Here is a 15,206-nt window from a genome sequence, read left to right as displayed (position 1 = left end):
CGCCAGGAGGGCAGGCTGGGGCTCCTCAGGGGCAGCGGGGCAGCGTCTGCTGAAGGGCGCAGCAGGGCCTGTGCCGGCCTCTCCTGAGCGGGGAGGGGAATGAGACAGACAGAGAGGGAGGCAGTGCAGGGCGAGGGGAAGGAGGCAGTGAGGGAGAAGGGCAGGGAGGGGACTTGGAACAGGCAACCTGGGCATTGCAGCCCTGGCCCAGACACAGAGGGTCCCTGGGCCTGGGTGGCCCTGCCAAAGCACACAGAAGCCCCGGGGGGTGGGGGGTGGGCACAGGAGAGGGGCATGTGGCCAGCTTGGGAGGGTCCCCCTCAGCCCCCTCCTCCCTGCTCCCAGCCGGGGCCAGCCCACACACGCCCTCCCTCCTGGGCAAACACACGTGCCCACACACACGTGCACACTCACACGCTCACGTCATGCTCCCTCCTGCACACAGACCCACGCCTACCCCGTCCGCTTGAACCAGGGACCAGCTGCTGCCAGGACGGCATGCACAGGCCCAGGCACATGGGCACATATCTGGGGCCTTGTCCCTTGTGACTGCCTGTGCCCTGGGCTCCCAGACAACCCTGAGGGGCCTGCAGGTCCTGGAACCTCCCGGACCCTCTGTGGGAGGCACCTTCCCTGCAGGGGCCACACAGTCCCTGCTTCAGCCTGATCCCGCCTGCCCTCCATTCATTCTGCAAGGAAGATGGCAGCGGGGGGCCTGCCCCCCCCCAAGGGTGTCTATGCCACAGGCCCCCTGTCTGTGCTGCCCCACTACTCCCCGCTGGTCCTGGTGCTTCTGACACATGTGGCACGCCAAAAATCCACTCCCGGCCGGCACCGTGAACAGAGTGGGGCTTAGGGCCCTGGGTGGGTGGGTGGGTGTGGAGACACCAGGAAGCTTCACAGGACAGCAGTGACCGTCACCCATGCTGCAGACAGCCAGATGTGGCAGCCACTGGAACGGGCAGCCCAGTTCGCTCTGCCCTCCACCCACGTCCAGGGCAGACCCCTCTCTGGCAGGCCTCACCCGTGACAGTTTACACAGAATATTCTGCCTTGAGTGGATGAGAGAGTTCTCCCGCTTCCATTGTGGTCGATCCAGTTTGTGGGGATGGATTTGTAAGTTACAAAATCCAAAAACAGTCCCCAAGGCACATCAGGGCAGTGGGTTCCCATGGAGAGCCGCCCCGTGCCAGGATGCGCACGGGGTGAAGGTTGCTGCTTTTAATCCATTCACAAACTGCCCCCTCCATTTACTCTTTTTAGTAGCATTTTTTATTTAGATGAATTTACATAACATACAATTTGTCATTTTAAAGTTTACAGTCCAGTGGTTTTTAGTAAATCCATCATGTTGTGCAACCATCACCACCGGCTAATTCCAGAACATTCCCATCACCCTCCAAAGAAACCTTGTCCCGGATTAGTAGTCACCCTACTGCCCCTCCCCCGGCCCCTGGGTCCCACCCATCTCCTTCCTGTCTCTGTGGATTTGCCTGGTTTGGACGTTTCATATACAGGGAATCACACCCCCTGTGGCCTGATATCTGGCTGCTTCGCACTGTGGTTTCAAGCCTCGTCCACACCGTAGCCTGTGCCTGTGCCTAATTTCGTTTTACGGTTGGGTGGCCGTGCGTAGCGTGAACAGACCACACTTCGTTCACCCTCGCCCACTGATGGCCTCTGGGGTTGCTCCAAGCGCACTTGAGGGGTCTGTCGTTTGCAGAAGTTTGGGAGACGTCCGTGTGCAGCTGACAACTGTCCTCCCTCGATTTCCCTATTCTGAGAGCAGATCCTTCCTTTGCGGAAATGCTCTTTTCTCTTAAGAAAGAACAGTGACTCTCGATGAGAGTTTTTGACTGCATGATGAGTCGACTCCCAACCCTTCTCTGCTCCCCTTGGTCCGGAATGCATGGGGCTGACGGCCTGGCAGAGCCTGTTCAGCTGGGACAGTCCTGGGAGCAGAAGGAGGATGTGTCACCTTTCCTCAGGCACCCGAAACATTCTGTGTGCCTGGCCTCCCCACCCCAGGGGCAGCCCTGTCCCGGGGAGGGGACAGGAGGAGGACCCTGTGCTCACCTCCACTGAGTCACCAAGGTGTGGGGAGGTCACGCCTGCTGGTTTCAGCTGTGCTTCTTGTTCCCAGCTGTCGACTCAGAATACTAAGAAAGGACACTTGTCGATCCGTACTGTTGCTCCCAGGTACGCTGAGGCCTGGCAATAGCCTTGGGGGTGGGGCTGTGGAAAGGTGATAAGAAGAGTGGCCATTCGATGTGTTAACAAGTAAGTGCACAGAGAGTTTATTATAACAGTGATACAGTAAACCACAGTGAAATCTTAAAAATAGGCCCTGGTGGTGTGGCTCAGTGGATTGAGTGCTGGCCTGCAAACCAAAGGGTCGCCGGTTCAATTTCCAGTCGGGGCTTGTGCCTGGGTTGTGGGCCAGGTCCCCAGTAGGAGACATGTGAGAGGCAACCACACAATGATGTTTCTCTCCCTCTCTTTCTCCCTCCCTTCCCTTCTCTAAAAATAAATAAATAAAATCTTTTTAAAAAAATCTTCAAAATAGGAAAAGAAGGAAAAAGTCACCTTTAATCTCACCCCAAAATAAGCACTTATTCACAGCAGAAGGAAGTGTGCACCCACCCCACGTGGACAGGAAGCTGAAGGTGCTGCCTCCCAGGCATAAAGACAGACACACAGACCAATGGGATACAGGGCCAGGAGCAAAACCCCACCTACTTGGACAAATGACTTACAACAAGAGTGCGGAGACCATTCCATGGGGGAAAGGACAGTCTTTTTAACAAATGGTGTTGGGAAAGTTGGATCTCCACATGCAAGGAATGAAGCCGGACCCTTATGCAGCACCACATACAAAAATTAACTTAAAATGGATCCAAATGTAAGAGCTAAACCGATAAAACTCTTAGAAGAAAACATTGGAAAAAAGATTCGTGGCTTTGATTTTGGCAATGATTTCTTAGATACGACACCAAAAGCGTAGGCAACACAAGAAAAAAATAGATACGCTGGACTTCATCAAAATTAAAAGCTTTGGTGCATGAGGGGCTGCTATCAACAACCCATGGAATGAGAGAAAATATTTGCAGATCACACGCCTAATACGAAATGATTCGACTCGACAACAAAAAGCCCTAACACCCTGATTTTACATGGGCGAGGAGCCCTTCCTATGTGGCTCCGTCGGTGGGGGTGTTGTCACGTAACTGAAAGATTGCAGGTTCGATCCCCGGTCTGCGAACATCTGACTCCCCATCCCAGTGTGCACAGGAGGCACCCAACTGATGCTTCAGTCTCTCGTGGATGTTTCTCTTGCTCCCTTCCTCTCTCTCTAAAAACAGTGAAAAAAATGTGCTTGGGTGAGGACGAAAAAGAGGGGGACAAAGGGCTTGAAGTGGCCTTGGTTGGACTGATCTTTGGGTTCTGTCTGGTTCTGGGCACCCTGGCTTTTCCTGTGGCAGAGGGATGCTCCTCCAAGGAGGCGGCAGCGGCTGGCAGAGGAGGACACTGGACTCTCCCGGCATGTAGATGTTGCTTGCTCCCCGGGGAGTGCCGAGTGGGTTTCCACCACCTGCCTTCCCAGGGCCTAACTCTGCTCTGGGCTCTTCTGGGGGCCTGCTGACCACCGGCCACCCCCAGCTGGGAGGGCATGGCTGGGTCACAGCAGTTTGGGCTGCCAGGCCTGGGGTCAGAGCAGGCCTCAGCAGAACCAGGTGGCCATCTGGGCCTTCCTCGATGGTACACCAGCTTCCTAGGGAGTGACCTCCTCGAGGAGCAAGGAGATCAGACTTTGGGGACCCCTGGGAGCAGGGAGCTCGGCACTTCCCATGGTGGTAAATAGTGAATGGTGACTTCTAGCTGGTGGCTGCCCCCTGGGGAGGCCGAATCCTTTTGGCCGTGAGAAATGGGAGAGGGCCGTTGTACGATCTCAAACCATTCAAAACAGATGGGCTGCTCCCTGCACAGGGAGGGAGCACGCTTGTGTCGGAAGGCAGCTCCAAAGGCAGATTCCCGTGGGTGGAGGGATCTGTGTGCTGTTATCTGCCTGGAGCAGATGCGGCTTTGGGACACCCCAACAGCCTGGACGCCTTGCTTGCCCAGATAAATGTCAAGTGTGCACCCCACGGGGGCTACAAAGGCAGCTACGGGGGATGGGAGGCAGAGATGGGTTAGGAGTGGCCTATTTGAAACCGAAAATTATTTTCTTTCCCAGTCCAGTGAGTTGTTCTCGTGGGACCCCTGCCAGATGGAGGAAGGATGCCATAGCTTTACACGGTTCAGCGTGGCCTCAAACCCCCTATTCAGAGCTCAGCAAGTGAAACAATGTTTTCTAACCCTGATGCCTTTCTATTTTTTCTCAAAGTTTTTCACATTACAAACATGATGTGTGTTTATTATAACAGTGTAGACAATATAAGTACAATATAAAGAAAACAAAAATTACCTCTAATTCCATCTCCCGGCAACAATCACTGTTACCAATTTGATGGGTTTCTTTCTCTCCTCTTTCCTGCATTGTGTCTCTTGCACCCACTAGGTATGACTGACGGATATATGAGTGAATCAGCAGACAAGGGCCCGCCCTCTTGGAGCTCCATCTGGAGGGGAGGCACAAGATACACGTATCAGTGAACTTTCAGTTTCTTCCCAGTTTTCCTCCATTACAAACATTTGGCAGTGAGCCAAGGGTCTGAATACATGCATGTCGATTGCATCAGTAAAACTCTGAAAAAGTGACATTTATGAGACGGGTGTTACCCATTATGAAAATCTGTAATGATCACCTCTGTGCATATTTATATTAGTATGTTGATAGTGTCTGATAAATACCTCCTCTGCCTGTTGTGGACGCTTTTCAATTATAGACCTCTGGATTCTCCGGGTTAGAAGGGGTGGGCAGCTTGCCTGCCAAGCTAACCCCTCGTCCCGCTCCCGATCTAACTTACATACTGCCCAGACAGAGAGCTCATTCCTTCCTCAGGCGTGTCCCTGTCCCAGGCCCTGTTCCCCTACACTGACATGAATTGGTCCTCCTGGGCTTCCCACGCTGACCCTGGTTCATGAGACTGTGCACAGCAAACCCAGGCCTCCTCCCCACACCAACCCAGCGAAGCATGAGGCCAGCTCCGTGTCCCCTCTGCACAGCTGCTTGCACAGTCCCCACCCCCTGCAGAATGGCACCTCCTTTCTTGGGATTCCATCCAGGGATTGCCTCACCTCCCCCAGGGAGCCTTCCCTGACCACCTCTTCCCAAGGAGAGGACAGCCCGGCTTCTCCACACCCCTGCTCCTGTCCCCCTCCATGGAAACACCTGCCTCTTTTACTGCCCATCTCCTTCCCACAGCGGCTTCAGCTCCATCTGGATTAAAATCTGTCGAGTAAACAGGAGGACACGAGGCTTGCATCTCGGACAAACGCTGTGACCCTCACACGCTGTGACCCTGGGCACACCACATGCCGTGTCTCGGCCCTGCGCTGTGAAGTAGACATCAGGTCAGCATCCTGGGGGAGTCGGTACACTAGAAATATCCACTGAGCCAGGACTGTGAGCCTGCACTGTGCTGAGAAGCAGGGACACCAGGGTGGACAAGACAGGACAGATCCTTCCCTTGTGATGAAAACAGGTGAGTGAACCTGGCCTTCCTGAGGTCTAAGGAGGAACTCTGGGGGCCGGGCAAGGAGCAGCAGGGAGTAGCCAAGAGGGGGTGGCCAGGGCAGCCCACGCTGGGGAGGGGTAATTCCAGCTGAGACCCGAAGGAAGAGGAGGATGCTCATGGGGGGCGTGGCTAGGGGGGTGGATGCAGCAGAACTCTAGGCCCAGGGAACAGCGGTGCAAAGGCCTTGAGATAGGCCAAAGCCAGGGTGACCCCAAATTGACCATAGGTCAAGTGAAGGGCTTCCTTATTCAACCAACATTCGTGGAGCGGTGGGCTGCCCGGCCCCAGGCTGCCCTTGGAAGGAGATGGGCCCCCACAGTCCTGGAAGGGCTGAGAGGTAGCTGGGGAAGATCAGGTGGTTTAAGAGGTTAGACAAGGATTCCCACCTGTGCCCCGGATCACTGTAATTCAGAACTTGATCCATTAACTCACGGCTTCACCGCCTGAGTCCTTCACAGAGCGGTTGTTGGGTTCACTCCTTCATCTCACTCAATCTGCGTGGCCCTCCGGGACCGGGCACTGTGCTGGGCTCTGGGGGATGGGCGTCAAGAAGACAGGCAGCTCTCAGACCCGTGAAGCTTACCCTCTGGAGAGACCAGACAAATGCCAAACGTGGGGAAACCGAACAGGGCCAGGAGACAGAGGGGCCCTGGGTGGCAGATCCTGGTACAAGGAAGCGGCCTTCACTGAATCTCAGGCTTGGAGAGGAGGAGACCACCCCACAGAAGGCTGCAGGAGCAGCTCGCACACCGGCCCAGCGCCAGGGCGGGCTGGCGTGCGGGAGGCTCGGAGGAGCCTGCTCTCCAGGGAGGTGTTTAGCCCTTAACAAATCATTCGCTAATCTGAAAGGGCTGCCAAGGAAGGGGTGCCCGTCTCGGGCCACACACAGCGCATCGGCTTCCTGGAAACCAGCAAAAGCAGCCTCCCCGGGTCCCCGAGGCTGGCACGGGCTCCTCCCTCGGAGCTGGCGGCTGGAGAACAGGGCCGCATTGTGAGTGGCCCACAGGAGTGGGGGCGAACAGAAGGCCCAAGTGTGTCCAGGGCAGGCTGGCTGGGCGCTCAGAGGGGCTCACGGAGCAGCTGGTGGCCAGGCCACGAGTGTGGCCAGGAAGAAACAGGTCTTTATTAAGGGGAGGCCACACTGGGCCATCCATCTGTGACCTTCCCGAGGCTCCGGGCAGGGTGAGGGCTGGGTGCAGAGCCAGGACGCAGACAGGCAGAGTGGGCCTGCGTACAGGGACCTCAGACCCTTGTCTTCCCCCCGGGAAATGCGCACACCTTCCTTCCCTCCTCCCCTCTCCCCAAAGACAGAAAAACAATTTAAATTCCCAGAGGAAAGGTGGTAGCTGATGAATAACGCCACAGTGCCACCTGAGCTCCGCAGTACTCCTGAGACTCGGGCACCCTTAACAACCCCACCCCGCAGGTGGGGAAAGCGAGGGCCAGAGAGTGGCATACCTTGGCCGGGGTCACGGCTGGTAAACAACGGGGCAGGGGTGGAGCCCAGTCTTCCCGAGCCCCGTGCTGTGTGTGCACGTGTGTGCATCACACGTATGTGAGTGTATCAGGCTGGGGTGAGTCTGGTTGTTCCAGGGCACATTCAGAAACTTGACTTGCTTGGACATGCAGGGCGGGCTTATGTGTAACTATTAGGGGGAAATACCCCAAAGTACCCCCTGCCAGAGGCCAGAGCAAAGTGCCTGCTCTCCAGGCTGGGCATTTCCTCCATGGGGACAGGGCTACAAGGGAGCTGGTCAGCCCCCGGAAGGCCAGTGGACAGGAAAAAGAGCATAGCCCCAGAGTGAGGGAGAGGAGGGGGTTAGGGCGAGGGGCCGGGCCTGCTGAACCTCCGGGCCGCACAGCAGACCCAGCCGCCTGCAGAGGGGAGTCCAGCGTTCATGGGCATAAGTTCCTCTGTGTATGGCCTCACAGCAAGGCCCTCCCACCCATCCTCCGCGTGTGGTGCTGGAGGGCCTCTCAGTCAGATCTGCAGGCCGTCCCGGTGTAGCGACAGACTCCAAGGCCTCAGGACCTGCCCCCTCCCTGGCCTCACTTCCTGCCTCATGACTTTGCACTTGGCGCTCTGATAAATCTCTCCAAGCCCACGGGTGGGGCCAGGCCTCCGAGCCCATGCTCTGTGGTCCCTCAGCAGCAACCCTCCAGCTGGTTCCACCTGTAGGCTCCCCGCCCCTCCACCAAGGCTCCTGGTGGACGGACGCTGCCTCATGATGCTGGGACAGTGCCTCTCCCTGCCCATCGGGCTCCAGCCCTTGCGTTTCCCCTGCCTGGTGCTCGTCCCACTGGAGGCTGGTGACTCACTCATCTGTCCCACTTCTGAGCTGCCCCCCTCTGGAGGGGGTGTTCCCTTACTCTGACTATGGAGCAAAGTACCCCAAGACTCTGTGGCCTGAAATAACCATTATTTGTTAAACTCACGGATGCTGTGGGTCGGGAATTTGGACTGGTCTCTGCCCCATGATGTCTGTGGCCTGAGCTGGAACTGCACGGAGGTTTGTCCACATGGGGCAGTCTGCGGGCTGTCCACCGGGGCCTCAGCTCCTCGCCACGTGGCTGGTTTGAGCTTCCTCACAGTAGGCGGCCAGTGTTCCCCAGAGTGAGCGTCCCCAAAGCTGGAGGCAGGTGATGGGGAGCTCCAAGGAGAGGAACACAGTCACCCCCACTGCTTGGTGGGAGAGCAGCCAGGTCACAGTGTGAGGAGAGCCCACAGGATTGTATCATTTTGGAAGGCGCAGTCCACCGCACACCGCATCTCTGGAGCCCAGCAGCACCCAGGAGATTTCTGCCGAGCTCGCGCGCAGTCGGGGCACAGCCTCCAGATGAGAAACGTGAGACGGAGATTGGCAATAACCTGCTCCAGGCTCTGAGCCCTGGGCACGTGGGTCCAGCTGCGCCATGCCGCCCCCTAGTGGCCAGAGGTGGCATGTCCAGGAGCCTGGCAAGGCCTGAGAACCTGTGTTGATGTGCAGAAGCTGACCCTGCCTGCCCCCGGCCTCTGGGACAAACTCTGGAACCTTGGCAGGGTCGGGCACAGTGAGTGATCCCTGCACATTGCGTCATCACACTCCGTCATCCTGGTGACCCCCAACCCCATCAGTGACGCCCCTAGAGATCTCTGCAGTCACTAGGGGACAGTGTGGGGCAGACTGGACCTGCTGCCTGCCGAGTAGCTGTGGGGTGTCCACGGGCTGAAACTACTCTGACCCACGGGGGAAGCCATTCAGTGGCTCCCACTGTCCCCGGGATGGGCTCGCCTGCGCCCACAGGTAACGAGCACTCCCTAAAGGCTAGCTGCTGCCCGAGAGGCAACATGGAGCCATGTCCTGCGCTCAGTGTCATTTCCCGTGTGCTGGAGCGGGCACGGGGCTTGTCCCTGTGGGCAGAGCTCTTCTACTCGGGCCTTGCCGCCCACCGCCACGAAAGCTGGGAGGGGACCACGGCACCTGCGGGGGGACACTAACCACACGCCCACGTCCAAGGCCAACAGAGAGGAAAGCTGCCAGGGACAGCGGCTGTAATTCAGAAACTCCACCAACTGGGAGACGGAAGCAGGGGCACCTGGGGCTTCCGCCCAGCCCCCAGAGAAATCACTCCTCCCCCTGGGGCGGGGTGGGGGGAAGGATGAACAAAGTGTGAGCCATCCATACAAAGGAATATGATTCAGCCACAAAAAGAAAGGACCTTCTGACACAGGCTCCGACAGGGGTGGCCCCTGAGGACATCGTGCTGAGTGAAGTAAGCCAGTCACGCAAGACGAATGCCGCGTGACTGTGTTCATACGAGGTCCCCAGAGGAGTCAGATTCTCGGGGACAGAAAGTAGGACGGTGCGGGCCGGGCGCTGGGGAGTTGTGTAACGGGCGTAATGCGTGTAATGGGTGACAGTGTCAGTTTCGCAAGACGAAAGGAGTGCCAGAGACGGGGGCGGGGCTGGCTGCGCCTCCCTGGGAGCGGGCCAAATGCCGCTGAAGTGGACACTGAACAGTGGTAAAGGTGGCACATCTGTGTGATGTGTATTTTACCACAAACTTTAAAAAATTAAAACAATGATTAAACTTTTCAAAAACTTAGTAAAAAAAAAAAGAGCACTTACATTTCCAATTGAAAAGACTTCCTGAGCAACCTTCTGAAGCCGGAGGGCTGGCTTTCGAAACTCCACACATCCCTCCCACAGCTCGTCACTGGCCCCGCAGAAGCTGCCGTCCTGCCGGCTCCTTCTCAATTCATAGTGTCACAGGGAACGAGAGGAAAGTTGCCAGGAAGCATCTCCACAGCCTGGAAGTTGTGACAGATATGGGGGGGGGGGGGGTCAGCAGCAGGGGAAGGACGGCTTTTCCCCTGAGAACAACTGGAGTAGATTTTCTGGCTCTGCCCAGACACGGAGCTGAGCTGCGGGCAAAGGAGCCGGTGACTCGCAGCCTCCCCCGTCCTCTCGTTCTCCGGGCCCCTTTCACTCCTTCACCAGGTGTGTCTGGAGGGCCTGCTCTGTGCCAGACACTATTCCAGGTGACACGGATGTGGGGCACCCAGAACAGACAGTGGCCACGCTCCTTGCCCTGGCTGGGAGACAGAACAACAAGCAAATAAACGAACATGCTCCTTCAGGACAGAGAGAAGAGTCACAGGGACAGCAGAACGGGAGCAGGCCAGGACCCTCATCCACCATCCCCCCAGGCTGGGCACTCCCCCCCCACGGCCCCCACAAGAAGAGCAGCCTTGGGGGACAGCTGTGCTCCCCACACTGTGAGCCTTCAGGGTGGGCAGAGCCCAGGGCTATGACCCCCAGCTGCTGTTGTGTTTTAAGTCCTGAAGTCAGGACTGCACCAGCTGCTTCCAGGCCTTTCCTGCTCCGCCAGCGCTCCCTGCTGGGCAGGGACTGTAGCCACTCGGCCTTGCCGGCTCCTATAGGAAGGGGCCCCGGAGAATCCCTATGCCCTTTACCCCGCCCAGGATCTGGTAAGGGCAGGCTGGGTTAAGGGAAAGATTGACCTTTGTCAGGAAACACAGCGGCCTAGGATGGGACTACGCTGTATGACTCACTTTTTCTTACAAAGTTTTCATTTCAGACCATCTGTGTGGTTACTTTGGTCTCCGAGTCTGTGAGGCCACCAGGAGACCTCCCCTGAGCTTGTCAGGGTTAGTATGTGGCCCCTTCTGAGTCCTCACTAAAATTTAGGTTTTATTCTAACCTAGTAAGAGGCTATTGAAGGTTTTAAGCAAAGCCTATATATCTGATTTATGGGTCTTGAAGACCCCATTGGCTGCTGGACAGGGAAACCACCAGGCGAGATGGGGTAGCGGAGGGGGCGGACAGAGCAGGAGGTGCCTTTGCAATGTTTTGGGTGGTGCCGCAGTCGAATGGATGTTGGTTCTCACCATTAACGGCGGGTCATTCAGAGCCAACGTCCTTAGAAGTTACTCCTGCAAGAGAGTCCAGGCGGCCAAGTTTCTGGTAAAGACAAAGTGGGGGTGATGGGGCAGATGGGACCCCGATGTGGGCTCTGCCTGCTCATGACTGTCTCAAGTCCAAGAGGAGCTGGGGACCTGGCCTCCACCCGCCACCCTGAGCCCACCTGTCTCAGTGTTCACTTTCAGCAGCAGAAAAATCCCCGGGGCCCCAACTTGCCATCCCCCGCCTCTACCCCGCCGCTGCCCCCTGACAGCTACTCAGCCAAGGCAGTTTAAGCTTTAAATTCCTGGCCCTTACTAGTTTTTCCCTCTCAGTATGTCTCTTGTGTTTCGAGAAATGCCCGTGTCTGTAAGCTGACCTGGTCCCGAACACAGCCCACGCGCTTGTTTATGGTGTATTTATTTTCTGGGGCTGCTGTGCGGCAAGCACAGGGCCCGGGGGCACCGGGGCGCCTCCCAGCCTGCAACCCGCTTACTGCCTGGCCCCCTGCTGACCCCGGGCCTCTGTCCTCATCAGCCAGTCCACGCTGGGCTGACTGTAGGCCCCGCCTCCTCATACACAGCCCGGCGCTCACATCCCTGCAAGGCCTGCTGTGGGGGAAGCAGCCTGAGGGTGCTCTCTAGCTCAGGAACCCCCGATTTCACGTGTGTGTGAATAACCTGACTCCTGGAAGCCCGGGGCTGCCTCGGGACTGAGGAGATGTCCCGTGGACTCCTGACACCTCCGTGTGCTTACTGTGCTCTTGGGCGTGGGAGTGAAGAACATCTTAACTGTCTCCTGTGTGATTGGGGGCTGCCCCTCTCAAGCTCTATTCAACCCCGTCTCTGTTTAATCTTCTGGAAAGCGAAGGAGCTCCAGACTCCAGCAGTTAAGATGCTCTGCAGGGTCCCCCAAGAAGACAGCTGAGCGCCCCACCCCTCTCCAGCTCCCCCAGGTTAACTGACTTAGGATGAGGTGGAAGGACCGGTTTTCTAAGCTCCAGATGTGCCCTCTTAACTCTACAAGTTGATCAGGGGTGGGAGGAGGGAGCCAGGAGGTCTGAAGGTGGCAGTGCCAGAGAGAATGGGGGGCGGTACCTGGCTCCCCCAACCCCACTAGAGACCAGTGACCTTTATCTAACCTGTTCTGTGTCGTGCAGACCAGCTTCAAACCCCGACTCCAACCGCAGTCCTGCACTACCCCACTTAGAACCCGCAGAAGCAGCACCCGTTCGCCCAAGCCCGAGTCCAGCTGCACTTACATAATCGTGTCAGTTACTGTCTAAACCAGAACTTAAAAAATACGTACTCCCAGAAAATTACATATGGCTAGTTTGAAAAGCTGTTAAGCTGAATTTCATTCATTTAAAAAAAAATCTTTATTGTATTTTTGCTCCATTACCATTTAGTCCCCTTATACCCCCGCCTCCAGCAATGACACCGTTGTCCAGTCCTTTTCCCTTTTACTCAATCCCTCCGCCCCCGCCCCGCCCCCTGCCCCCAGCTGTCATTCTCTCCACGGGCGTCTGGCCCCATTTTCCCTGTGAGTTCGCTTTCCTTGTTAGTTCATTCTTCTACTGGTTACTATACTTTCAATTTCCCCAACCCAATCTACTTTTTTGTAGGTAATATATCTAAGCTTTATGTATTCCTAGTTAGGAACGTTTTACTGTCCAGCACACCTGTTAACTTATGCTTTCTGGAATTTAGGGTGTCTGTTATGCAGATATTAAATCTCAGCTTTTAAATTACTTTTTCATAATTTGTCCTAATTACTACCTGCTGTTTAATATCGGCCACAAGTTTAAAAACCACTTTAGCAACATGGATGTTATGGAAGGAAGCTACTTTCATATTCAGCGACTGTTGTAGGGATATACTAATTAATTACAGCCGTACCCAGTGGTGGCCAAATAGTAAATGCGACTTAATTGTTCTTTCAGCTTCTGAACTCAGTTCTCCAATTTGCAATCAGAGAACGGGAAGTGTAACTGTGAACGACACAGACACTGAAGGTCCAGGAAAGCTCCAGCTGACGTGACGTCAGGCTTCCCAGGCTGCACAGCTAAGCGAGGACAATGCCTCCTCCACCAACCTCAAAGATCTTTGGTAAATCACACAAAAGCAGCCGAGGCTGCATGCTCCCTGGAGGCCCACCTCACAAAACAGATTAGGGCCAAGATCAAGGCCTGTTCTATCTACAATGAATCTATGTTGTCGGGGTGAAAGAACAAGATGCTAGGACCAGTCATCCAAACACATGATGTAACCGTTCCTGTCGCGGGGAAGAAACACGGCATGCTGGGAAAGAGCAGCTGCGGTTAGTGCTTCACACTAGCCTTCCAGCGGCGGGGCTCCCGCGCCCTGTTCTTTACCCCGCTCCTAAGATCCTAAGAGCAACACGTCTGCTTTCAAACCAACAGAAAATGAAAGATGTAAAGTCCTTTTCACAGAAAGAAATCTCTTCCAATAAAATTTAAAATTTTTATTAATATTTAAATTACAAACCAAACGTTGGCAACCATATAGACATGTTTGCTATGAACAAATTAAGATTGTGAGGTCATATTCTCAATTACAACTTCAGAATTAGTTGGAAAAATTCAATAAATGTTCTCAGAAATTGTATAATTACCTTAGGTTTACAATCCACGTGACAAGTTGCATATGATGTCCACAACTACCGCAAGAATAAGCTATAGAAAACTGAATCACTATTAGGGTCGAATTATAACAAAGCTTTAATGGCTCAGTAGTTTTTCAGAAGAGAATATAAATATATAAATCTTTTAAAGGTAACACTGTTTGTTGAGCCGTAAAATCCATAAAAATAACAGTTTTGCCACAATGCATAAATAAGTTCATTCACTCTGCTTGCCCCATCGCTCCCACCAAGCAGCTTTCAGGTGAGAATTGGAAGACATTTAAAAAGCATACATTCAACGTGAAATAACGAAGACAGTGAGAAAGTGTGTAAACAGTAAACGTTAAAACTCCATACTCCGACATATGACTATTAACAGGATTTTCAATCGATTTAATTCATACTCGAGATAATCTGAGAAGGCAGCGTCCTCTCGCAGTGTGGTCTTGCCGACTCAGATCTGAGGTCTTTCGCTGCAACAGGGAAAGTGGTCCTCGGTCCGAAACAGGACCGGGGGCTCGTAGCGGCTCTGCCGGGGCCCACTAGGGGGCGCCTTGTTGAAAATGGAGGGCACGGGAATCGTGTGCAGGAGTTTCCGGAATGTACTGGGGAAAGACCCCAGCTCGGCCTCCGCCCTGGCGACCTGCTCTTCCATTCTGGCCACGCTGGCGCCGACCATGCCGACGAAGGCCTCGAGTCTGTCGATCTTGCCGTACACCCGCCGCATCTCAGTGGCCTTAGCGTAAATGCGGGGCACGCCCTCGCTGACGACGTGGGAGGAGTCGCCGCGCAGCATGTCCAGCATGCCCACGAACTCGTCCACTCTGGTAAGCAGCTCCTCCAGGCTCGCGTCCAAGGCCTCCACCTCCGGCCGCGCTCCGGCGCCGGGCAGCAGGCAGGCGGCGTAGCCCGCCGCAGCGCGACGCAGCAGCGGCAGATCGCGGCTTGGTGAGCCCAACTCCAGGCCCTCGTCCTCCCACGGCCCCGAGGCGCTGCTCTGGCTCTGGGACACGTTACCGCTGTCCCCACTCCAGCCGGAGCCTTGGGGCTCGGCCTCCTCCGCTCCTAACCCCTCCTGAAACGGCCCACCGTCCGCTGTACGATCCTCCATTGCCCGCGACTTCCGGGCTCCCAGACCGCTTCCGGCCTCTGTGAGCGCGCACGCGCACACACAATAGCACGCCCCTGCTTCCGGCCTTCGTGCTCGCGCACGCACCGCTACGTCCCGGCTTTCGGCCTCCGCGCGCCCACTCACGCGCGTGCGCGCTGAGGTCTCTGTACGCATGCCCTCCGTCGGAACCCTATTTAAAAATGAAGGCGTACTGCAGGTGTAGGAAGTGCAGACATCCTAACGGTACGCGTTGGGGACTTTCTGTATCTCATACAGCCATGTACCCCCTGTGGATGAAAAGGGGCCGCACACGAAACCTAACAAGCTAGGGGGAGGCCTGCGTGACAGCCTTACACACTCTGAGACCGA

General features: G+C 55.7%; 1 protein-coding gene and 1 long non-coding RNA gene across 2 annotated transcripts; both read right to left on the bottom strand.

The window, feature by feature from the left end:
* Positions 1-1,310: 1,310 nt before the first annotated feature.
* LOC128780703 (uncharacterized) lies at positions 1,311-8,494 on the bottom strand. The gene is made up of 6 exons (XR_008426703.2): positions 8,115-8,494; positions 6,065-6,209; positions 5,337-5,496; positions 4,466-4,619; positions 2,077-2,235; positions 1,311-1,952 (listed from the first exon to the last, which is right to left on the bottom strand). It is a non-coding gene; the product is annotated as an uncharacterized lncRNA (long non-coding RNA).
* Positions 8,495-13,552: 5,058 nt separating this feature from the next.
* Positions 13,553-14,880, bottom strand: BLOC1S4 (biogenesis of lysosomal organelles complex 1 subunit 4). The gene has a single exon (XM_024573750.4). The coding sequence runs from the start codon at positions 14,835-14,837 to the stop codon at positions 14,181-14,183; it is 657 nt and encodes a 218-aa protein (XP_024429518.2). The 5' UTR covers positions 14,838-14,880; the 3' UTR covers positions 13,553-14,180.
* Positions 14,881-15,206: the final 326 nt, after the last annotated feature.

The sequence above is a fragment of the Desmodus rotundus genome, chromosome 4, assembly GCF_022682495.2.
Source record: "Desmodus rotundus isolate HL8 chromosome 4, HLdesRot8A.1, whole genome shotgun sequence".
NCBI lineage: Eukaryota > Metazoa > Chordata > Mammalia > Chiroptera > Phyllostomidae > Desmodus > Desmodus rotundus.
The sequence above is the reverse complement of the archived record's forward strand: the minus strand, read 5'-3'. Positions and strand labels throughout refer to the sequence as shown.